Here is a 22,301-nt window from a genome sequence, read left to right as displayed (position 1 = left end):
ATCTGCACAACATTTAACAAAACACAAATTCAATATACATTTTCACACGCACATTGTGTCATTTCCAACAATTCAACAACAACACTAAAATTCCAACAATGTCATTTCAATCCGTAAACTACCACATTGCAGTCAAACATGTTATAATCAAAATTAACAAACCATATGCTAACTAATTTGATAAGTCACAATCCAAAAAAACAAAATAATTACCATTGAGACATTTTACCAAACACATGGTGTGCAATTTTCAAACAACTACCTTAATCTAACAATTTGTAGACCCTAAACTACCACATTCTACTCTAAACAACTTCTAAACAACAATTCCTAAGTTAATTCGTCACTAACAATCATCAAAACTAACATGCAAGCCAAATATATAAAAACCTAAAAATGTCATGTTTCTTCAAAAAAACTAAAATTTATACAAGTTAAATGCAATTGAGTAGGGTAATCATCACTTACTTGATAATGTGGGAGAAATTGGTTTTGAATGACGGAAGAATGATGAAAATCGGATATGGGGGGAAAATTTCGAAGTTGGGAAGTTGGAGAAATGAGAGAAATGTGTTTCTGTGTTGTTGATATATGACTTAACTAACGCTGCGCAAGCTAACTCACGCAGCGCATGTTAAGTCACGCATAATATATAACTTGCGCAAGTTAAGGTGCGCAGCGTGACTTAACTTGTGCAGGGGTAAAAATGGCAACGCTGCTGGGTGCGAGTGATTTGTGCTGGGTGGAGAGCAAAATTCTTTTTTTTCTTTCTGTTTTTGGTCAGGATAAAAATATTTTGTTTTGAAAAAAGATGTTTATTTATGGCCTTTTGTCACTTGTCATGTTTGAAAACTATCGAGGCACAGCTTATTAAGAAAGATGCTTAATTATTTTATTGAAAAAGATTTTTTTTTGAGAGGATTTTATTGAAAAAGATGAAAGGGTGTAATGCTGGAATTTTTAAGGACTCGATTTTCTCTCAAAAAAATAAAAGGACTCGATATCATAATTACTACTACTCTCTCGTCTATTAAGTACTGTATTAAACACTTAAAACAATAAGTAGGAACAAATAATTTCAGTTTCTATTTTATTTTTTGTTAATTAAATATTTTTTTTACTAGTAACGTACCGATTAGTATATTTAAACGTACCACGTACCCAAACAGCGTACCGACTCTGTATACCCTCCACGTACCTAGATTTTTAAAAGTCAAGAACTGCGTATCCGAATTCGTACTACGTACCGAAGCGAATGGGGAACCATGTGACTATGGGTTCGAGTCATAAGAAACAGGTTCTGTTTGTTTATGTAAATTTTGGCAGCATCACGATTATGTCTCGTGAGAAATTTTAGAATTTGCTTGGGGTTTGGCCAACAGCTTGAAACCCTTTTTGTGGAACATTAGGCCTAATCTTGTGATCGTTGGCTCAGTGGCTTTGTCATCAGAGTTTTTGAAATAAATTTCAGATAGAGGCCTAATAGCAAGTTGGTGTGCACAAGAGAACATGTTGAATCACCCTTAAATTGGTGGATTCTTGACTCATTGTTGATGGAACTCAACTACCGAAAGCATATGCGCTGGAGTGCCAATGCTGTGTTGGCCATTCTTAGGTGATCAACCGACAAACTATAGATTAATTTGCAATGAATGGGAGATCGGGATCGAAATTGATGTAAATGTGAAGAGAGAAGAGGTGAGAAGCTTGTCAATTAATTGATGGTGGGAGAGAAAATGAGGAAAAAGACAATGTAGTTTAAAAAGAACGCAGACGAGGACACCACACTTGGCGGGTCTTCATACATGAACTTGGAGAAAGTGATAAAGGAGGTGTTGCTTAAACAAAATTTGATTTAATGTTTTTGTTTATGCAAAGTAGAGCTAAGCTAGTTCATTGATCTTTTCTTGTTGAATTGATTTACTTGGCAATAAAAAACAAAACACAGTTTGAAAGTTCTTGCTATATCTAAATTGTAAGTTGTTGCATACCTTATAGTTTTCACTATACACTTCAATATTGAAAAAGGATATTAACAACATGTGAAGCTTTATAGAATTTTCCAAGGGCTTGATTAGACTTCATGCATTCTATATGTGTTATGATTTGATCTTCTTGTTTTTAAATGGTTGGGGGTACGGTCGCTGTGGTTAGTTCAGCAGTAAACCTATAATTTGGACTGTCATATTTAATCAAAGTTTTAAATTCTATAACCCTAATTCATTGCATAATATAAAATGCACATAATCACTTTGTAGTCGAAAAGGTATGCATATATGGCCTTTTGCCTTATCTTCTTTCCCTTCTCTCCCACCATTAATTCATTGATTGGCTTCTCCACCTCCTCTCTCTTCACATCGGTATCAATTTCGATTCCATTCTCCCACTCATTGCAAATATATCTGCAGTTTGTTGCTTCTCAGCAAAAGAAGGCCAACACAACATTGGTACTCCTGCACAGATGTTTTCCATTTTGGAGTTCCATCTATAATGAGTCAAGAATCCTCCACCTGAAGAGTGGTTCAACACTTGCTTTTGCGGACACCAGCTTGCTACAAGGCCTCTATCTGAAGTTTCATTCACAAACTTGGATGACAAAATCACCGAGCCACCAATGACAAGGTCGAGACTAATTATCCACAAAAAAGGTTTGCTTGCTGTTGGCTAAACCCAAAGCAAACTCTATCAATTGCTCTAGAGTCATAACTATGATGCTGCCGAAATTCACCTAAACTACAGAACCTCGTTTCTTAGATTCAAGACATTTCATGTCTTCTTTCCAAGGATTAGAACCTATAGAAGCCAAATAGTTATGCTGACTTTGATTCAAAAATGAAGATAAGGGGCCAATGGTGTAAATAGAAGGGAACATAGTAGAAAAAGCATTTAATACATCACTCTCAAGTTCATTAGAAGTATTGAAAACAATAGCATTGGCTCTATGAGCTCTATATATGCCGCTTCAATGATAAATTTTATCATTAAATCATTAGGATTAGTAGTTCTTATAAAATCACGCAGGTCCTTTAGTCTAAAGTTTCGCAAACCTGGAATCCAGTAAACTTCAGTTTTCAAATATCCATCTGTCAAATAACTCTCATCTGCATATCATAATCACAGAAACTATTAGCTTGAAACTCCGAACTCCTAATATATATCACATTAACTCTTATACTACACGGTACAAATTCGAGTATATAAAGATTCAATAATTTCGTCCGTACAAGAAATGCTTGTCTTTATGCTCGTTAAACTAAAACAACAGTAATGAAGCTCTTCGTTTCTGCATGACAATCCTATACTATGGACAAAGGAAGAACATAAATGGTTACCTTTGAGGGGAATGACACCTTTATCGATCAATGTACGAATGTGCTACACCAATTTCTAGAATCCTAAAATGTTGTTTTCCAAATGTTACTAGTATAAGTTGGGTTAATGTCAAATTTAGACAACTAATTATGGTAAATTTTCTTTTTTGTCAAATAGTCTAATCGCTAGAAATTCACCGTTCTCCAGGTGAATAAATAGGGTGTTCAAGATTTGAACCCCAACCCTTATATAGATTATGCATTGTTTTTACTAATTGAGTTAATCTCACATAAACAAGGTAAATTTTTTTGGAATTAAGGGTGGGGTGCTACTGGGCATAATTATATTTCATTTAAACTGAATCATATATATTTGGGGTAAAAAAAAATCTCATTTGCAATATGTCATTGTCTCTGTCTTTTTTTTTTTTTTTTTTTTGACAAAATGTCATTGTCTATCTTTTGGAGGTTTTGCATGATGTCATTGTCTTGGATAGGGATGAAATTATTATTTCCTTTTTGTCCATATTTTCCTAATAATTGTCAAAGAAAAATTACATCCCATATAAAAAATTACTTCATCTATATTTTATTATAAAGCGTTTTGGCATTTTCATTCAGATTAAAAAATGTAATAAATTTCACATTAATAACAGGTAATTATAATTAATTTTATTATTAATGACATGGAAGAAAGAGATTAAAAAATAGAGTAACACTCCCTTCGATCTCAATTATAAATAATTTTTTTCTAAAGTTTATTGAATAAATAATGTATGTGCTCCATATCTATGGTAGATAAATAAACATGAATGATTGTTCCTTTCAACGCTTTAGCACGCCACACCACCTTCTGATGTATTTTCCGCTATAAATGTTAACCCTTGGTTTTGTCCTTTGTAAAATGTGCCTCGTTGGTGGAAGAATGCAGGTGTTATATATAAACTACCTTGACATTGACTTCTAAGCGATGTATTGACATTGACTTCTAAGCGATGTGAAACTTTAAAGTGTACAAAAATGCATTGATATCATAAAACAAACAATTTTGTTTTCTTTCAAATGACATATAATAAAATACGGTCACATGTTTTAGGCCCTCTAAACTTATGGTCACATGTTTTAGAGGTTTTTTTTTTTTTTTTACCAAAACAATTGATTTGTTCAAGTGGCAAACAATTTTAGGTCCTCTAAACCTATGATCAAATGTTTGTTCAATGACTCTTGTGTAAAAAAAAATAGTCATTGTTATGAAAAAAGGAAATTTCGTATTAAAATCATAATAACTAAAATAAATTAGAGAAATGTTAACGAGTATTCCGAAGGGAAAAGATATTTATCCCGACAAATTACTCTCGATTTGATCAAGAAGGCAGCACTTAATTAGGTGGCACACTTATAAAGCAACTTGCCCCCATGTTTTCCGCTACAATACAATATATAATTGGTTGATTTAAAATTCGCTATACCGTGAGAAAAGTTGTCGCTGTATTTAGCACAGCTCATTCCCGAAACATTTTTTAAGAATCTTAAATGGTAACTTTTATGAAAATAGAACTATTTAACTTTTTTAAAAAATAATTTCTTAATTTAGAATGCTGACTTGAGACACTTTTTAACAAAGTCCCAATAAATTAATGCCTAATCCAAGTATTATCTATTATAGGTTTATTTTTTTTTCTCAAAAAAAAAAGGTTGATTTTTTTTTAGGGAAATAAAAAAAAATCAAGTTACTACTCCCTCCGTCCCATAATACTTGATACGGTTGACCTTATTACGCATGTCAATGCATAACTTTGAGCTTAAATATCTTGAATAATATATTAGAAAAAATTATGAAAATTTGATATTTTGAAAATACTCATCGAGACGAATCTAACGACATCTTATATGATATTATTTATCTTTGTATATTAAAAGAAAAATACGGTCAAAGTAAGTTAGGTCAAAATTGCATATTTTCAAATGGGTCGTCCGTTGCGGGACGGAGGGAGTATTTTATAGGTGAGAAATGATATTCTAACAACCATTTTGTGACAATCTATGTGACAACTTTATCTCTCATACTCACATTATCTTTTTACTTTCTCTTTCTATTGCTTTGGTTTCCGTGTCACTATCTACTTTTCCTTTGAAAATTGATGGTTGTCACAAAAGTTGTTGATTTTTGGTTGTTAGAATATCATTGCTCTTTATAGGTTGATATATTTCATTTCATTATCAAAATCCTGACGTCATTGTTAATTAATCAAAATTGTAATGATTTGAGCATCTTGGCTGACACTGATTAGTTTTTTCTTCCCAACTTGTCCAAACCAATTTAATTTCAATCTTATCATTTCATCCTCAATAATCCTCAAATCATTCGTAAGTTCCTCCTTCCTCTCCTCTTCACTGTTTCTTCTCATTCATAATTGGCTTCTGTTATATTTTATTTTCTCATATGGTGTTCCTTTACGCAATTGAAATTGGAATCTAAGTTTTGTCATTAGAATATTCTTTATATTATATATATTGGTGTTGAATTGAATTGAATTGAATCTGTGATTTATTACAGGAGAATTAAATCAAATCAACAAAACATGTCATCTAGTTTGTATGATATGAATTTGAGATCAGGTGGTGCAGATCTGGCCACTGCTATTGTACCTTTACTTAAACTCCTCTGCTTAACTGTCATTGGATTACTTCTTGCAAACCCTACAATGCAATTCATCCCAAAAGCTACCTTTAAACTCCTTAGTAAACTTGTCTTTGCTCTGTTTTTACCATGTCTTATTTTTACCGAACTCGGCGAAAGTATTACACTTGAAAATTTTGTGGATTGGTGGTTTATCCCGGTTAATGTGCTTGTCAGTACATCTCTTGGTTGTTTGCTCGGGTTCGTTGTGGTTGTCATATGCCGGCCGCCACCTCAGTTAACTCGATTTACTATTATTATGACAGGATTTGGTAATACTGGCAATCTTCCCCTTGCTGTTGTTGGATCTGTTTGTCATACGAAAGATAATCCGTTTGGGAAGCATTGTAACACGAGAGGTGTTGCTTATGTTTCGTTTGCTCAATGGGTTGCTGTTATTCTTGTTTATACTCTTGTTTATCATATGATGGAGCCTCCTATGGAGTATTATGAGATTGTTGAGGAAGGTGCTGTGACTGAGATTGAGGAACAACGACGCGCGCTTAATGATATTAGCAGGCCGCTTCTTGTTGAAGCTGAATGGCCTGGGATGGAGGATAAAGAGACTGAACATTCTAAGACACCTTTTATTGCTAGGGTTTTTAAGAGTATTTCTGGAATTTCATCGTCCGCGATTCCTGATCTTGAAATCACGGCTGAACGCGATGACGGTAATAACAGTCCAAGGTCTATTAGGTGTTTAGCGGAGCCTAAAGTTGTTAGGAGGATTAGAATTGTTGCTGAACAAACTCCGCTACAGCATATACTTCAACCACCAACAATTGCGTCTTTGTTGGCTATCATAATTGGCACAGTACCTCAATTGAAAGCTTTGTTCTTTGGATATGATGCTCCATTTTCGTTCATTACAGATAGTTTGGAGATTTTAGGTGGAGCAATGGTGCCTTCTGTGATGCTTATATTAGGGGGTATGCTTGCTGAAGGACCAAATGAGTCTAGACTTGGACTTAGAACTACAATTGGTATTGTTGTGGCAAGACTCTTGGTGCTACCTGTTCTTGGTATTGGGATTGTTGCTTTGTCGAATAAGCTAAATTTCTTGGTCGAAAATGATGCTATGTTTAGATTTGTGCTTTTGTTACAGTACACATCACCTAGTGCTATATTACTTGGAGCTATTGCAAGCTTGAGGGGTTATGCAGTTAGTGAAGCTTCAGCACTTCTCTTTTGGCAACATGTGTTTGCCCTTTTCTCTCTTTCATTCTACATTGTAATCTACTTCAGAATAATTGAATATATCTGAAGTTGCTTTCTACATATGCTTTACTACCTTGACATTGATTATGAGGTAGTATGTTAGAATATTGTTGTAGCCATTGTTTCATCGCCTTAGTTTTGTGTTGGAGGTAAGATTATAAAATTGTGAAATTTATTGGTTTGGTGTTGATAAAGGTTGCAAATAACGTTGTTCATGGTGTATGTGCTCAAACATATTTATCTTTTAAAATTTTCAGTCTTCAGATGGAACCTGGTGTAGTTTCTCCTAGGACTGGCAAAAACAGAAAATGTGAACTGAACCGCCGAATGGTACCAAACCAAAAATAACCAAACCATTGCATGAGTTTGCGAACCGAACAGTTAAGAACCAAACCACAAACAGTTATCTTATATGTGTTATATAATGTTGTACATGCACTCTAGTTTACAGATTTTTGTTATACTCCATTATTTTTAAGGTCCATACTGTACTGTACCAATACGAATGTGTATACTCGAATCCGAGCAACTTTCCATTAAATCATGTTCCCCCTGCTGTTGTAATTTGTAAGAGGCTGGCTAATATGACCATAGTAATTTATTGTCAATTTCTCATTAAGTTAATCTCTGCATCTTTTAATTTGGATCTCGATCTGAACAGTTTTCTCCTCCTTTTTTAGTACATTATAACATGAAATACAGTTCGGTTTGCAACAAATGAGAAACTACAATTTGCTTAAAGAAATTGTTTTAAATTCAGTTTGGTTCAGTTCAAAGACAACGAATTGATTCACCCAAAACCATAATTCACTGCGGTTCAACCTGAACTACAAACAGTTCGGTTTGGTTTTCCCAGACTATAAGCATGGTTCAGTTTGGTTTGGTTTAGTTTTCTTCATAAACCTAGCTACAAACAAGCCTAATCTCCACCTTTAGTGTAAGGGTAGGGAACCTCATGGTTCAGATAGTTGTATCAACTAGACTCTCATTTGATGATCAAGAAGCAGCACATTAAAAATTTATATAAAAAATATAATGAAATATCTTCATGTTATAATATACAAATTTATCATTTAGTGACTGATTTAGAGATCGCAAATAATTGTTCACCATAAAGATCAATTTAGAGACAAGAACCTTGTACTTTTTAACCGAATATAAATTTATATTTGGTGATATAACCCGATCCTTCTGGACCTAAGATGGTTGACTTGAGGGATGAGATATGTTGTGTAGAGGGATGAGATCTTTGTTCATCTACCGCGGTCCTCTGTGAGTCCTTTTGCACATGCTTCGAAGCTCAAGTCGGTGAGGATTTAAGGAGAGTGAGACAAATAATAGGGTAAATAATGAGGTATGTGACTCAATGTTGTGCATTAGTATTTATAGGGAATAAGTAGAGTTTTTGACTATGAAACCTTCACTTGGGCAGGTGTCCCTGAGGGACACTTGTAATGCACAAAGGAAAAAGGCATGGGGACATGCAGGGAATAAGTAGGGTTTTTTACTACAACACTCTCTTCACCATGGCCTTTCACATGGTGGGGAATTGACCTACTAGGACCCTTCCCCAAAGTAGTAGGATGTGTAAAATACCTGGTAGTAACCTTCGACTACTCGACTAAATGGATTGAGACAGAAGCCCTCACTGAAATCATCGTTAATAACGTTCTCTATTTCTTCAAGAGAAACATCCTTGCAAGATTTGGAGTACCAAAAATTATAGTCATTGATAATGGGACTCAACTCATTGATAAAAAAAATTCAGAGAATACCTAAGGAATTGGAATATCAAGCCCCACTTCACTTCTATCGAACATCCCCCATACAAATGGGTAAGCTGAATATGTTAATCACGTCATTCTCTGTATATTACGACGACGATTAAACAACACAAGGGAAACAAGGTCGAGGAGCTACACACAGTGTTATGGACTTATCACATCACTCCTCATTCGACCGCCAGAGAATCCTCATTCCGTCTTACTTATGGAACAAAATATGTCATCCCCATCGAACGTGACGAACTCAGTAAGCAAGTGACGACATCAACTGATTTCCAAATAAACAATGAAAATATAAGGGAGGAACTAGAAACCGTCGAGGAAATCAAAGGTGAAGCAGCCCTAAAGGAAGCGTCCATCAAACAAAAATCGTTGCTCGTCACAGCAAAAAAGTGGTAAAATGAGAATTCAAAGTAGGTGACCTCGTCCTCAGATGGAACCATAAGGACTCATAGAAAGGCAAGTTTGTTGCCAACTGGGAACAACCATATCATGTCTTTCATAAAACAGGGACATGAGCCTGCGACCTCGAAGATCTTACAAATGGACCAATCCCTCAAACATGGAACACCGAGAAACTCAAGAGGTAATATAGTTGAATAACTAATTCCATGTAAGTTCTCATTGTCACTCCTCGAGCATTTCCAAATTCTAAATCACATTTCTATATTTATAAGTATCACCATGCCTTATACATACATTATCGATCATTCTAGTCATATATTGAAATGCACTAATTCCAATACCAAACACTTGTTGAACAAAATTAATAAGGCTAGTCCAACACTAATCAACTTTTATTTAAACGAGCAACTACAACGAAAATAGATTTTTATGCTAGTCTATACATCCAAAACCTAAACTTTAAAGGACAAGGAAAATCTACTCGACATAATTACTTGACCCTCGGTATGTCTGCTGCCAACTGCTACATCACCTCCAACTGCTACATCACCTCCAAGCAAGCAAGGAAGAATCCCAACTCACAGGCAAGGAAGAAGAACTAAACTATGTTTTGTTCCTCCACTGTTACTGTTCGGATACACAACTTCAAACACATGCTAGGAATACTTTATTGTTAGACATGAAGGCTTCTAACATATGCTCAATGTAAGTTTAGAATGATCACACATCCATGCGTTAAATAAAACACAAAGTCTTCACTTCACTACCTAAAAAAATGACTTCATGGGAGGAATGACATCATAGAAATCTTATCTAATTAAGATTCAAAATACTTAAATCTTCGACCAAGTCGATGATCTTGTTCAATGCAACAAACGAAATATTTGTTGAAAATTACGAACATTTAAACAAACATAGGCATTATAAACATGCAAGACACAACGAGGATGATGCATATAAAAAGAAAAGAAAATTACAAGGTTATTTATTAAACTTGGCCTTCTTCTTGTTCAACTTCATCATCAACAAAACCATAAAGAGTAAAGACCTCGCCATCTTTCTCAAAAAAATGCATCCCCTTAGTATTCAGCTCGACTCCTGGATTCAGTACCTGCAAATGAGCCACAACATTGTTGAAACCATGAGGGGTGGCAGCCAACAAGCTACACGATCAGCTATGCATGCTTTAAACCAACAACCTCTTCGGGCACTTTCTCTCCCCAAGGATCCTTGTACTCAATGGCTTACTTTAGCGTAGAGGAAACATCTTCCATCTCCAGCTCGAGTTTAGCTATCTTATTCGTCAAATCCTCCACAGACCTGCGTGCAACAACTAAGTCTTCCACCTGCTTGGATGAGGCCTCATTATGCTCGATTAGAGTCTTGATTTCTTTATCTTTATTGACAAAGTTCTTGATCCAGACTCCCTGAATCTGGTACCTACCTTAGTCAGCTTGGCCTTCAAAGCTCACTTCTCATCAAAGAATCCCTCCGCCTTGGACTTATATTCAATTTCCTCACCACTAATGCCACAAAAGTACTAAGAGCCTTCATGGCCCCAATCAACCCTTACGTCACTGCTCGGCTCCTCCCAACTCGACGAGGTTGACTGACGATATAACCATCATAACTACTCAACATCAAAGTGAGGTTATTATTGAACACTTCAGGGCTCGACCAGATGTTTGGAATTGTTAACTTTTGACCATCGATGGTTTTGAGGACTTCTTCTTCGAAGAAAGTCATTTTCCCTCGAACCACCTATTCCACTCGGGCCCATTGCAGAGGCTCCTCCACATCAAAGGGTTGGCGACGGGAGGAAGCAACTTGGGTCAAAGAAATGGCCTCCATTACTAGGGAAATCCCCCCAAAAGTCGAGCCTGTAATCATGTCGGTGAGACTATGGGGATTCTTCTTGTTAGAAGTTGGGGGTTTGTTATCTCCCTTCGTTGCACGCTTCGTAAATTTCTCCTGCATGTTCGGCATAACATCTGCTAGAAAAGAAAGAACAAAGCAAAGTTAGTGACGAAGTAACAAACAATAATATAACAAGCAAAGGTAAAATATAATAAAAAAAGTATAACTAAGAGGTTCCCTGCCTCTAAGGAGGTCACATACCTAACTAATCTAAAGGTGTTGATGAGACGTGGCTCCCTATACAAGGATTTCCATTGGAGTCAAAAAGCATCTCTTTCTTACTGTCACCAAACGTATATGGAGACAGTCCACACACATAAGCCCAGAGCTTATCTTTTGGTCATGTTACAAAAATGGTCATTTGAACAGTAAAATGGGAACTGAGGGACCTCCTCCTCAAAAATCATCTCGTTGAATTGAACGCGACTCCTCGTTCGCAAAATATTGTTATGATCCCTCCTGTTCTTCGGCTTTATAACAAAGTACTTTTCCTTATACCCCCAAACAAAGTTGCTGAAGATGTTGAAAAACTTGTTTTTTTTTCAAAGACACCCAATTCTAAGTCATAAACCACCATCTAACACCAACAAAGGAGCATAACATAGAAAAAACCTAACAAGATTCGCTAACTTACACTTATTACTCATGAAAAACAACAACCTATGGGTGGAAACTACAATCAACAAAGGTGGTCACGACACCACCACCACCCACAATCCTAAAGCAAGCCTAAATGGCTTTAAACTCAAGGCACAAAGTAGCAAAAAAGCAACACAGTTAGAAAATCTACCAACCTGTTGAGAACCAAGGAGTCTAGATCAATCAATAATGACAGTGGAGATAAAATGGGGTAGATTCAATCTACAAACACAAAATAGAGTTATGTTGTCTTGATTTCTATCATACGTAAGGTATGGAGGCATACATAGGAGCATAAGAATACTCTGTCAGGTTATTATCCCTATTAAAATACAACAAGACAACCATACATTTTAACACAAATAGTCGGTACCAAAACTCTTAGTGCGAATTCGATCTATCGGTCTCGACACTCAGTGGAATTGTACGATACATGAAGGTTGGTACCTCCCATTTTTTTTAGAGGATTCAATTGGCGAGGACTCATAACCATTATAATACAGTATCCTTATCATCATTGATGCTCAGGGGTGGTGTACAATACTTATACCTCGGTACCCCATCGAAGGACACGTAGGACATGTACACATACTAGCTAAGCTTATGGGGAGAGGAGATCGTCTCCCGTGACTGCATCGTCCAGCGGAATCTAGTCCACTCATCTTTGTTTACTAATTGCATATTTAATAATTGAAAAGAAAAGAAACGACAGAGATTAACACTGGACACCCTCCATTGAAAACCTCACGGGTGCGAATCCCGCTCCGCTTATGGGACCTACATACTCCCTCCGTCCCGCAATAAATGACTCATTTGAAAATGTGTGATTTTGACCTAACTTAGTTTGATCATATTTTTCTACTAATATACAAAGATAAATAATATATGTCGTTAGATTTATCTTGATGAGTATTTTCAAAGTATCAAATTTTCATAATTTTTTTTAATATATTATTCAATATATTTAAGCTCAAAATTATACATTGGCATGCGTAATAGGATCGACTGTGTCAAGTATTATGGGACGGAGGGAGTACCAATTAGATAGGTCATCCAGTCTCCCTCCCTAGGTGACTTCCTGTCTAGAAAAGTCAAGTCACTCCCAATCATTGTCCTACATGGCAGAATATACCTTAGGACTTTCACCTCTTATGAATTTTGGCCAAGGAAATGAATAGGAAGGTCCTAATAAGAAGAACAAAACCCCTATAGCATATTCTATAAAAAAAAAAAGTGGTTTGAATCTTGATGTAGATGATCAAATTTCTACACACACACCCTAAACTACGCAGCAACCCATTTTCAAGGGCCAAACCCTAGGCTCGGGTTCTGGACACCAAAACATAATATTAATTAGGAAATTGCTAGTTATCACGAAATAACATCACGCGAGCATTTCACGACCGGTATATTTGCCAAATACTCCCTCCGTTTCAAAATATAAGCAAAATTCACTTTTTTAGGTTCATTCATTTAATGATGTATGTGGTTCATATGAACCACATACATCATTAAATTAATAAACCTAAAAAGTGAATTTTGCTTATATTTTGAAACGGAAGGAGTATAATTCTTTGATGATGTCATGACTTTCCTAGTTTTACGGCTTGAGTGAAATTTAATTGGTTAACAACCTTTTCGGGAACAGTTGAGGATAAAACCTATCGGGACAAATAGCAATGCTCTATTAATTATATATTTATTTGTAATGATCTTGTAGAATAATTAATAAAATTACAACATTTTATACACGTCATTTTTTATTCAATGATTTTATTAACAAAAAAATAATTCTACATTTTACTTTACTTGTGCATAAACATGTTCTCACTCTAGTGGCTCATTGCTTCATTATTCTAACAAAAAATTTCATTTAATATGATGAAAGGTTAAAAAAAGTAATGAAAAATGAATTAAAAAATAATTAATCGTATGATTAGTAAGTTTATTATGTGACCTCCTTACTCGGTGTGCTAAAAAGACATACACAACACAATTATATACTTAAAAGATATGTATGTCATAATTATTTATAATTTTATGAAGGGGTTTTACAACTTTATAAGTGCTGAAAACTATTCAACTCATTTTAGGATAGCATGAATTTTATAAACTATATAAAGATCAAATCATTTTTTTTATTTTGTACTTGCAAAAAGTAAACAAATATGATTAAAATTTTCGAACATATCTTTGCAATGATTCGATTTCTTTTCATATTTCTTGCTGCAACGGAAGTTGGTGGTGGTAAGCTTTTGTATTCTTCTATAAATTTCCTTATTTCATTTGTAGTTCATACCAAATCTTTTATCAGGTTTTAGTAACATTTTTTTATTATCGTTTTTCATTACAGCATATATTAAATGTGAAACTGATGCTGATTGTCCAGAACATTGGTCCAAGTTTTATGTTTACAAGTGCTTTCTAAACATATGTAAAAGCTTTGAAAAGAGTCTATAATAGTATGAGTACCACACCCAGCAGAACACAAAAACTCCCTACAGAGGATAATGAATTATTGTGCTGGCAAATAAATGTGTTATATATCTTATGGTAGAATATTTCATGAGATGTCATTTAGTAATTGTGTTGGCACCCAATAAATTCCTATTTCTCTTACTTTTTATTAATTTTTAACAAGGTCAGATACCTTTTGCGGAGCTAGAAGATATCAAAAACTTGAACTTCACTAAAAAAATTATAATTGGGAACTACAATAGTTGTAAAGAAATTAATTGTATATTTTGTATGGTCTAAAAAAAAATTACATTGATGTATGACTCACTCAACAAAGATTATTATTTTGTTATATCTAGTGTAGTAGTGTGTGTGTTTGATATATTTTTTTCATACTAATGAAATGACATGTGATTTAAAATGAACATAAATTAGTATGTGTTAAATAATTGTAATAAAGACTAAAAACCAAAATCTCAAGTACCAAACACAATTAAAAAAATGCCTCGTCGGAATTCTCTCTCCTTAACTGTACTTTTCTAGTGATCTAACTAATTTTTCTGGTACTTTTCTTCATTTCTTATCATATGAGATAAAATATTTATTCTTGGAATATTGATTATGGAATCAAGTTGTTAAAACAAACTTTTGTTGCTTTTATCACTGATTCAAGCTCTCTCGATCACTGTAATCATAAAATCCCAGAAAACGAAAAAAATTATTTTATTTTGGAATTAATTATGGAATCAATAATATTTGTTGCTTTTATCATTGGTTCATACTATTTGGGTTATTGAGATTTGTCCATTTTTTCGAAAGTTTGATGATGTGAATTTCGTATATGGATCCTTTTTCCAGATTTTTTTTTTCATATATGTTGTTTTTCTACAATTTGATGATGAGTAACCAAAACATTCTACTTTTGTCTAAAAAAAAAACCTCACATTCATGCATTGATAAAAAAAAATTTAAAAAAATTAAAACTCATGCATTCTTTAGTTAAAAAATATTAAAGATAAAAATTAAAAAAACTCATAGGATTCAATTTTTTTAACCGAAGAAAATGAATGAATTTTAATGGTGTTGTGAAACATAGTCCAAGAATATGGCATGTGTAATGGGACACGGTTATTATTTTGTGGATTGTTTATGAATATGTTGATGTGGAAATCATATCAGGAAACAACTCTGGAAAAAGAGCATTCTTGTGCATACTTAAATTAAAAACAAAAGTATCTACCAAAAAAAAAATTTAAAACAAAAGTGAGTTCAGGACTTCCTATTATCTTAAATAAGTCATACGGGTAGTAAGAGTTTATTTGTCCAAAGAAAAAGTATATCCATAATCCAAAAATATATATATTCTGTAAAAAAAAGAAAAAAGTAAACAAAAAAATTAATTGTGAAAAAAAGTAAAAAAAAAAATATAGTTTTTGTGTTTGCCAATAAATAATTTGAAGCTAGGAAATGGTGATACGGTCCAAGACACAAAAGACATTCCGAATTGAAGAACACTGGCAACCATAAAACTAGATAAAGATTTTTTTTGTTGATAAAATTAGATAGGTTCAAACTTGCATCGAGTAAGAGTGATTATTCTTAAAATGAATTATTTCGCTTTGTTACCTTTTTCCATTTTGCAAAATTAAAAGAAAAATTAAAAAAAAAATGATAAAACCATAAATTAAGGAAAGGGATAAAACCATAATCAAAAAATTCCCAAGGTCGGTCCTAGGGTTAAGCCACTCTCAAGCAAGAGTTTTAAGTCTCAAGATTTTGGGTTAAAATTGGCCTCAACATAAATCAATTTAGCTATAAATATATAATATGACATACTAATAATCAATATTTATCTAGCTTAGCTGACCAATTTCAAGGCCTCAAATCATTTTGGTCCTAAATTCAAATTTTAGATTCAACAAAACTTGATTTATTATGCTTTTAATAAGCATTGCATTTTTTTTTAATTTCAAAATGTCTCATTATAAAATTTGTTTTAGGCCTTTTAACATGTTGGGCCGGCCCTGATGATTCCGCGTCACTTCGTACAACTTTTCTATATATATCATCATCGCAAGGACCAATTTTGAAACCCTAGAACCCCAATTCAACCATCTATGTTGTTTAGACAACAAGATCTGCTCCTTTACCTTCCACAAAAATTTACATTCCTTCAGATCTCAACCATACTTGATCTGGTTCTGCAAATTCAACATAGAAAACGGCATCCGTGACCTTGGTTTAACTTCATGTATATCCCTGCAACCCACTTCCTTTATCATTCATTTGTTAAATATATCAACGTTATTTGTTTGTATTCTTTTAATTTCTTCTAATCTTGATTTGCAATTTCCATTGTTAGGGAACAACGTAAACCATGCAGCTTCAACACTGTAACTGTTGATGATTTGATCCTATGGTCGAGATGGAATATTTTTATTTCAACGAGTGTAATTTCCTTGATTAATCAGGTTCTAAAGTTTCTACCATAAATTTATTTTAATTTTATTTCATGTAATCAAACAAACGCACACCATGTGTGTATAGGACTGTGTTGTATTATGATTGTGTGTTTTATCTTTTTGCATGGTTATTTGTTTACAGGTGATAATGTTCATGGTAACAAAAATCCCTGAAGTGGTTCGGTCGATTGTTAGAATCCTTGTTTTTCAGATCTAAATAGATCTATTGGAGCAATTAAAGGTAAATTAGACCCAATATCATATTTAATTATTATGTAATAAAATGTCATTGATTTTGCTAAATTATTTGAACTTCAGTTTTCTATGGGTTAAAATGAAATATTATATGTTGTACAAAAAAAAAGTGAAATTTTAGATGCTTTTCTTTTGGTTAAAAATTGGAGGAAGATGATTTCTAGTAACAAACAATACTTTAGATGGTTCACAAATTCTCAAAACTAATCTTTGATTTATCATCAGAATTTTCTAATGTAAATGTTTGAAGACATACATGTTGCAGCTTCTAGTAATGCAAGTTGTCTTGATTTTTGAAGTTAGAATTTTTTTACAGCTCTTTCTTAATCATGATGGTGTTCGTGGTGTTGAAGTAAATCAGTTTCCCCCAAAAGCGGCCAAACTTGCATTCCAATTCTGATGCTCTTGGTAACAATGCTTGTTCTCTCCATCCTCAGACTCTGGCGGCGTCTCCCAAGACTTCTATGGTAACTACTTCGGTAGTCGTTCCATCTGTTGTCTCCTCCGCCCACTACTCTATCATTGGTGTCACCTTCCCGGCCCCTCATCCGTTGATCTCTTTCCCTCATGCTCAACCTCCCGTGCCGCACAAAAGAGTCGCTGCCTCCAATGGATTCTCCTTGGCCGGAACCTTTGATGTTGCCCTTGTCACGACCGCTATGACCTCTAAGTTGCTTACATAAATTTTTCAAAAAAAAAAAAAAAAGTTGCTTACATAAAATATTTGTAACGAAAAGAAACCATGTTTCTAATTAATTAAGACCTCCCATAAGATAGTTTAAAGTCATGTTTCTATTAATTTTAATAATCACAACTATAGTTGTTTTATCTTCGATTTTGAGTGATGTCCCAACTCTAAGGATAGTTTTAGATCATGTGTATTTTGTCCCTCTAAAATTAGAACACCTCACCTTCCACTAAGACTCTTTGGATGCATAAAATACTCATTGATTAATTTGTAGGTGTCTTGTGGTTTTCAACTCTTTTAAAAACCGTTTTACACATTTGAATCGACTCAAATATTCATAAGGAGTTCTAGTTCTATTTTTAATCGATTAAAAGTCATAATTGATGGTATGAATCGATTTGCAGAAAACAGGGGGTTCTTGTTCTATTTTGAATTGATTAGTTAGTCCTTGCACTAAAGGATTACTGAATCGATTCAATCTTCATGTAGTTCATCCAAATCGATTCAATCTTCATTTGAATTAATCAATTCAATATTCATACGTTGTTTAGATTCAAATCTAAATATCATCAAATTTTTATGCAGTACTCACACCTATATATAAATATAACATAACCTCATTTGTTTTACTTTGCACTTACACCTATAAATATAAATAACATCACGCAAAGTAAAATATTAAGGGAGTTGAACCTCCCTTAACATAGCTTACATAATATAATACATCGAACATTGCTTATAACTTAATTAATTCCATTATAACTTATCATAAATTTATAGTCTCTAATTCTCACGTAAAGTAAATATTAAGCTTATTAGCCATGTCATAAATTAATAGTCTCTAAAATTAAGATGTGCTTTAATCTCTTTATATAAAACGGGAACTATAACTGGGGTTTGCCGTCTGTATTGCTGTTTACAAATTCCAGTCTTCAGGTTCTTTAAAACAATCTACTTTATAATAGGTCAAGGCTCAATCTATCAACGGGTGGGCATGGTTACCTCAAGTCACTAGATCTTGAACGTACTACATAATGGCCATGCCTCAGTGATACACTCGAGCAGCGACGTTGATCCTATCGGATAGTTTGATATGAATCATATCATGATTTGTATACAACTATTCAGGGAGACAGTTATCCAAGTTGGGGTTTTGGGTTCCTAAAACCCTACTTCTTCCACTATAATGCTTGCATGTTGTGTTTCTATATGTATGTTGTTTTTAAATCTTGGTCATATGTTTTACCTTGTGAAAAGCTGTGTGTGGGTGCACCAGACATTCGTAGAGCCTTAGATGTGGAATTCGCAATGACAATGAACACGTGGTGTGGAGGTGACCTTGCTAGCGTATCGGAGGTAGTAAAGATCGATGTCATCGGTGGCTCTCGTACCTTGTCATCTCAATTTAGGGTTCAAGAACAGCTTAGATTTGGTTGTAGTGTCTTATATGCTTATTTTATGTACTTTATAATTTGTATTGTTGTAGATGATATTGCAATGAGGAATGAATATACTCATACATTATTTTTTGTTTTATGAAGTGTGTGATTTGATTGAAAAACTCATTGTATAAAAACGATTTATAAAATGTTGTATTTGATTCGATTTGATGTTTTCGAAAACGCTTTCGAAATAAAATTATTTACTTTGATATTATATTAAAGATGGTTGTAAATCCTTTAGTGCAAAACCCATGAGTTGTTTTAAAAAAATGCACATTCTTTATTAAAAATTGGGGTAATACAATTATGCAAGGTTCTTATGAATGGGGGTGTAACAGTTCTGTTTGGATCGATTTTTAGTTAAAAAAATGTCTGAACCAATGAGATCTTCATCGGTTTGGTTTGATTCGGTTTTTACTGTTTTAAAAAAGGAACCGAACCAAACTAGCCGATTTGTTTTGGTTTGGATCAGTTCGGTTGATCGGTTTGTTTGAAAATACAATTAAAAAAAACGTATATTCTCACAAATTTGTATTTCTTGCATACAGCATACTCAAATATTTCATGGAATTTTGTATTCTATATTTTGTTTTCCATGTTCTCTATTTTCAAACAACAACATATAACTAACATAAAAAATTAACCAAGTAAAGAACGATCTCAGCGGCAATGAGGAACGATGGGTTAGGTATTATTGGCGGCTAAAGTTTCTTTTTTAGTAAAAATGAAATAAAGTTTGGGTGATGAGATGAGATAATGATGGGAGAAAATGAATGGATTAAGGAGTATTTTATGTTGCACTTTAATTTTGGGCGTTGTGTGTGTGTGTGTGTGTGTGAGAGAGAGAGAGAGAGAGAGAGAGAGAGAGAGAGAGAGAGAGAGAGAGAGAGAGAGAGAGAGAGAGAGAGAGAGAGAACATGGATAATTTTAGTAAAGGAGTGGGGTCAGCACGACTTAGTTTATTGGTACTTTGGATCTCAAAATTAATAACCGAGAACCAAATCGAACTAGATCAGTTTAGGTTGGTTTGATTCAGTTTTAATTCGAGCTAAATAAGATCGAATACCTTTTCGGTTTGGTTCAGTTTGGATTTTCGGTTTCATTAGTTTTGTCTGAACCGCTTACACCACTACTCATGAACATCCTCACAAAACACATAAAGTAGTTTTTCCTTATATGGAACGTGACAACTAGTCATCCCATCGAAACACATTGGAGGATAAGATCATGCTCCTCGATAGAGATTTTACGCTCACACATGTTTTCACAAACTCTAACAAAGCTCACATCTATTTTATTTGTTCGATCTATTTAATTTAAGTCTTTTTATTCTGTTATTTTACGAGTCCTGTTTAATTTTATTATGCAGATTCTTAATGATTTCACCCGAAGTGAGGCGACCCTAAGATAACAGTAATTAAGGAAGTGATGTACCTAATGTTTAGTGAAAATCTACCTGAATCATGAAGTAACTAAGTTAACGATGTTAACCACCCGAATTAGGGAAAGTGTAATAACAACAGTAAATGAATCGAGGAACTAATATAATAATTTTACTCTTCTCACATCATTCGTAAGGTAGACGGGATATGGATTGCCCGTTTGTAGAACTACCGAGAGGGATATTATGTTGATGTACTTCTAAGATTCATAGATGAGGGGACCTTTAGGACCATTAAGAATTTAGGACCTCTAATTTAAATACATGCTTCAATTACTTATGAGAGAGTAAGAACCCCACATAAAATCTACGTAGGAAGGTGCATCCCCTATAGGATTGACGACCCTAAGCATTGACGCGCGTAGAAACTATGGTGTAATGGTTGTAATTCGACAGCTGGAGGGGAATAAAACGACATGAACTCATCACTTAAATGGGAATCATTTAACCAATCCTTGAATGACTTGACTGATACGTAATTTTAACAAATAAAATAGAGGGGATTCGAAGAATCCTCACCGCCGCTAACATTCTGCAATCAAAAACAAGTTACTTCTAAACTCTCGCTCTGAGCATACAAATTAAATTGCACAAACTCCCCCCATTTACTTTTATTTTATTGTTTTATTTATTTATTTTTTGTTCTAAATAAGTAACGTGAATTGCCAAGTTAAAACGACAATCTTCTTGGATACGATACTCAACTTACACTTTAGTACTTAATGATTTGTCCCTAATTGTGTGATACACTCCATGTTGTTTGTAATTGTCGCCCCTCTGTTTATTGTAACCATCATTCCTTACCATGTCGATTTTGTCCTGGTTCTTGTCGACCTATTCGAATCATATCTATCTTATCTTCATAGAATTGGTTGTCGTGCATTCTGACATCTCGATCTCACCACAATTTATGAATTCATTTCCCTGTGTATTTCGCTCACCTTGAAAACCCATATCATCGCGCTGCCTTAAAGCCGATGAAAAGGACTGACAATGCAGGCTCCCTTAATCATGCCTAGGGTTGCTACTCGCTATCGTTATTGTTATAACGACTATTTTCAAAATATCGTACTTCAAACTTTTTCTGGATTTTTTTCGCACTCAATGTTAAAAAGAACCGGTGGTTAATTTAATATTGTACTTGAGATTATGCTAAAAAGAACTTGTGGTTAATTCAATATAATCAATTGGCTTAAATGCACTTTTGGCCCCCTATGTTTCAAATAGTTGCGATTTTGGCCCCCTAAGAAAAAAAATGGATATTTTGGCCCCCTATGTTTTGTTTCTCTTTTGGTTTGCTGAAAAGTCAATAAAAAAATCGAAAAAATCAATTTTTAAATAAAATAAATGAAAAAAATAATAAAAAAATATTAAAAAATTCTGGAAAAATGAAAAATAATAAAAAAATATTAAAATTTTCTGGAAAAATGAAAAATAATAAAAAAATAAAAATTTTCCAGATTTTAAATTTAATAAATGAAAAAATTCCAGAAAATCAATTTTTAAATTAAATAAATGAAAAAAAGAATAATAAAAAAATACAAAATAATGAAAAAATTCGAAAAAAATAATGTCAAATTTTTCAGATTTTTTAAAAAATTC

The 22,301-nt window shown here is 33.8% G+C and overlaps 1 protein-coding gene and 3 long non-coding RNA genes across 4 annotated transcripts; 3 read left to right on the top strand and 1 right to left on the bottom strand.

Moving 5' to 3' along the window:
• The first annotated feature begins 5,541 nt into the window (after window positions 1-5,541).
• Window positions 5,542-7,424, top strand: LOC146922308 (protein PIN-LIKES 2-like). Its single transcript, XM_085715300.1, has 2 exons — window positions 5,542-5,678; window positions 5,869-7,424. The coding sequence occupies exon 2, from the start codon at window positions 5,894-5,896 to the stop codon at window positions 7,253-7,255; it is 1,362 nt and encodes a 453-aa protein (XP_085571426.1). The 5' UTR covers window positions 5,542-5,678; window positions 5,869-5,893; the 3' UTR covers window positions 7,256-7,424.
• A 2,772-nt stretch (window positions 7,425-10,196) lies between these two features.
• Window positions 10,197-12,470, bottom strand: LOC146922307 (uncharacterized). The gene is made up of 2 exons (XR_015012413.1): window positions 11,517-12,470; window positions 10,197-11,392 (listed from the first exon to the last, which is right to left on the bottom strand). It is a non-coding gene; the product is annotated as an uncharacterized LOC146922307 (long non-coding RNA).
• A 1,575-nt stretch (window positions 12,471-14,045) lies between these two features.
• On the top strand, window positions 14,046-14,763 carry LOC146922306 (uncharacterized). Its single transcript, XR_015012412.1, has 2 exons — window positions 14,046-14,201; window positions 14,308-14,763. It is a non-coding gene; the product is annotated as an uncharacterized LOC146922306 (long non-coding RNA).
• A 1,770-nt stretch (window positions 14,764-16,533) lies between these two features.
• Window positions 16,534-17,901, top strand: LOC146922305 (uncharacterized). The gene is made up of 4 exons (XR_015010843.1): window positions 16,534-16,662; window positions 16,774-16,882; window positions 17,016-17,114; window positions 17,445-17,901. It is a non-coding gene; the product is annotated as an uncharacterized LOC146922305 (long non-coding RNA).
• Window positions 17,902-22,301: the final 4,400 nt, after the last annotated feature.

Source organism: Medicago sativa, chromosome 5 (genome assembly GCF_051527215.1).
Source record: "Medicago sativa cultivar Bolivia chromosome 5, Bolivia_mono, whole genome shotgun sequence".
Lineage (NCBI taxonomy): Eukaryota > Viridiplantae > Streptophyta > Magnoliopsida > Fabales > Fabaceae > Medicago > Medicago sativa.
The sequence above is the reverse complement of the archived record's forward strand: the minus strand, read 5'-3'. Positions and strand labels throughout refer to the sequence as shown.

What these genes read in the sequence shown, in the direction of transcription:
- LOC146922308 (XM_085715300.1), top strand. Translation starts at nt 5,894, where the DNA reads ATGTCATCTAGTTTGTATGATATGAATTTGAGATCAGGTGGTGCAGAT.